The following is a 3,171-nucleotide window of genomic DNA, read 5'->3' as shown; positions in this document are numbered from 1 at the left end:
ATTCTTACACAATCAGTTCTTGTTTAGTAAATCAGTCTGAAAACGAGATCAAAAAGACTTTTTGGCTGATATAAGGTTTTAAAACTTGGTAAGATGGACAGGTTTTGCGGTGTAGGACATTGTGCCAGTTTCACCCAGTCAAATTGTTTTTCCCACAAAAGATTTCTCATTCGATCCACGTTTGATTCATTGTGTTTTAGGTGGTTTTATTTTCTGTAGTCGTCAGTTGGCTCTCTGCTTGGAAAAGGCCCTGCTCACTCAGTTTCCTGTGTGGTCTGTAAGGACCCAAATGTTGCAACATCAGGAGACTCTGCTGCCGGCAGGAGTGAAATAATGTCAGGGAAATGCTGACTCATGGGGTCATTGTCCTGCAGTTTAAAGCAGTGATGTCTGCTGGTGCAGAATGACTGCAGGAAACCATCAACGTTAATTCAGATATTCTCCTCTTCTATTACCACAACCAGAGTGTGGTGCAGGAAGGAACGCACTTTTAATCAAGACATATTACCCAGACAATCCGCTTATTTATTTAGTCTTTCCTACTTGTTGGGGGGAACAAAACAAAAAGAAGCAGGAGATGATTTGTTTTTTCACCAACCAGCCCGTTGTCCTATCTCTGTTTGGCAGCAGCGACTTACAGGAGCTGTCAGTCAAGCTGCAGAACTTCATCACACTCCAAAATCCCTTCGCAAAACAAATTTGTGTGTAACAGAGATAAACTCTATTGTTTCTCCTTAAACGAACAGCATGACAAAGTTAGAATTTTTTGTTTATATGTGCCATTTTTTTTGTCGCAGTTGGAGTTTTTCTCTGCCTTATAGGGCAGAGCTTTGTTCGCCTCGGTAATTAGGATCATGGACTTATCTGAGGCTGCAGGTTGGAGCCCAGGTTGCATCAGAAAAAGCATCTGGAGTCAAACATTTGCTAAATCTGTGGTGAGAAGTTCGCTCTCTGTGGTGACCACTGAAGAAATAAATCAATATTTTGTTATAGAATAACATAGGACAAAGCAAATTCACCGTTCTGTGGGATCTTTATCCATCCAGTGACCTCTTCCAGTTATTCTGGAAGGATTCTTTACTAGATGAACCTCCTCAACTGGCTCCTGTCGATGTGGAGGAGCAGYGGCTCTAATGAGTYTCTCMCRGATAACCAAACTTCTCATCCTATCTTTAAGGGAGWGTTCAGCTACACTGTGAAGTAAACTCATTTTGATCACCTCCATCCACGATTTTGTTCTTTCGATGATGGTAGGAGCGGTGACCGACAGGTAAATAGAGTTCAGCCTCACAACTCAGCTCCCTCATCACCACAACAGACCAGTACAGAGCTGCTCTGATACGTCTAATCACACGCTCCATTCTTCCCTCGCTCCTGGACAAGACCCCAGGATACTTCAGCTCCTCCACAAGAACCTAGAACCTCCAACCCGGAGAGAGCAGTCCAGCCTTTTCYGACTGAGGACCATGGACTCGGTTTTGGAGGTGCTGAACCGCTCCAGTGAGAGCTGGTGATCACGACGCGATGACACTAACAGGACCACACCATCTGCTATCAGCAGAGATTGAATCCTGAGGCCACCGATTTGGAAAAGCTATTCTAAGAATAAAATAAATGCTGCCATAATGTGGGATCTGTGTTGCTTCATGTCGTCTTACAGACTTTCCTATGAAAGTCATGTTTATACAGCCGGTTTGGATGTTATCATCTATTAAATGGACGTTGTTAGCGGTTRTCAGTCCCATAGAATGGCTTCAGACTGTCCTGACAGTGCCCCCTAGTGGGTTACCAGTGCCATATACGTTGGACTGCAACAATCTACTTTATCGTAGCCCATGTCATTTTCTCTAAAACTAACCTTAGTGGTTTTATGCCTCATWYTAACCAGCTGACAGTCTGAAGCCATTCTGTGGGACTGATAACGGCTAATAACGTCCATTTAATGGATGATAACAGCAGATGATGTAAGAGTCTAACTTGATCACTGCAGGAATAAGAACTAAATCCTACAAGATGCCACACAAACATTGGTTTTCAAGTTTTATCCACTTTATCTGAGGCAAAAATAGATTCTTATGCCTTGGTTTTTGATTTTAGACCAATTAAAATGTCACTAGATGAAATGTTCGCTTGTAACAAAATAAATCTAAAAACTGGTAGTGAAGGAGCAGGATTTATTACTGATCGATATGTGTCTGATTCCAGGTAAAGAGTCTCAGAAGGCCTTTTCTGTCCAGTAACATGATTACATGTGAGCCTCAGAAATATTTCACTGCAGTCAGCAGCTCTTACTCTCATCATGGGACTGGTGCTACGAGTACAGCTGAAATTATATCAGATATAAATGTTGATAGGCAGGAGCAGGCTTGTGTTAATGAGCTCTTCATTTGTTCTTTTTGCCACAGAATGCAGAAATCTCTGTTTTTGAGGTGAACATCAGATTTGTCGGAGGTCTGCTGTCTGCCTACTACCTGTCTGGAAAAGAGGTAAGAAGCTTCCTGTTGTGTGTTTGTTTTTTCACACTGTCTCTGTGTAAGGCTTGGAGGCTGATTGAGTTAACGGATGCTACAATAATTAACAGAATTAGTCTCAATCCATCACAATAAAAGTCTCAAACAGATTTGTAAATGCACTCACATTCTCTGAGCAGGAGCGGAGCTCGACTTTTTTCCAAAGTGTTTTTCAGGGGTGCAAATACAAATAAAGCAAAACATTCTGTAATTGATGATTCAAGATGGCCGCCACAGCTAATTCCAAATGTTTCTAACGCAGCTGTTTTAAGAAATATTGAGCTGAAATTTCATGGGATTATAACCAAGAATGGTCMAAAAAATATGCTGAATGCTTGTCACAACTTAATATCCAGCCTTTTTTTAGACGTACAAAGCTGAAAATTAGTGTAGAAATAAGGTCAAATCTTTACCAAATTCTAAAAGATAATCAAAAATTCAAGATGGCCACCACAACTAACTTAAAATAAGCTATGATTTAGCCATTTTAAGAATTATTGAGATTAAGCGTGTTGTGGTGTAGCTAAGGCTACGTTCACACTGTAGGTCTTAATGCTCAGTTCTGATTTTTTGAAAAAATCCGATCTTTTTGTGTGAACGTTCACATTACATTTTAAATGTGAACGTTCACATTACATTTTAAATGTGACCTGCATCAGAC

General features: G+C 40.8%; 1 protein-coding gene across 1 annotated transcript in view; it reads left to right on the top strand.

Moving 5' to 3' along the window:
* Positions 1-3,171, top strand: part of LOC106531563 (mannosyl-oligosaccharide 1,2-alpha-mannosidase IA) — a gene marked incomplete at its 3' end in the record, with an annotated part of 155,151 nt that overhangs the window by 78,276 nt on the left and 73,704 nt on the right. The window contains 1 exon segment of the mRNA XM_014027463.1: positions 2,406-2,486. Within this exon segment, the coding sequence (XP_013882917.1) occupies positions 2,406-2,486 (81 nt within the window).

This window comes from Austrofundulus limnaeus, unplaced genomic scaffold (assembly GCF_001266775.1).
Source record: "Austrofundulus limnaeus strain Quisiro unplaced genomic scaffold, Austrofundulus_limnaeus-1.0 Scaffold650, whole genome shotgun sequence".
Taxonomy (NCBI): domain Eukaryota; kingdom Metazoa; phylum Chordata; class Actinopteri; order Cyprinodontiformes; family Rivulidae; genus Austrofundulus; species Austrofundulus limnaeus.
Note: the sequence above shows the minus strand (reverse complement) of the source record. Positions and strands in the feature narration are given on the sequence as shown.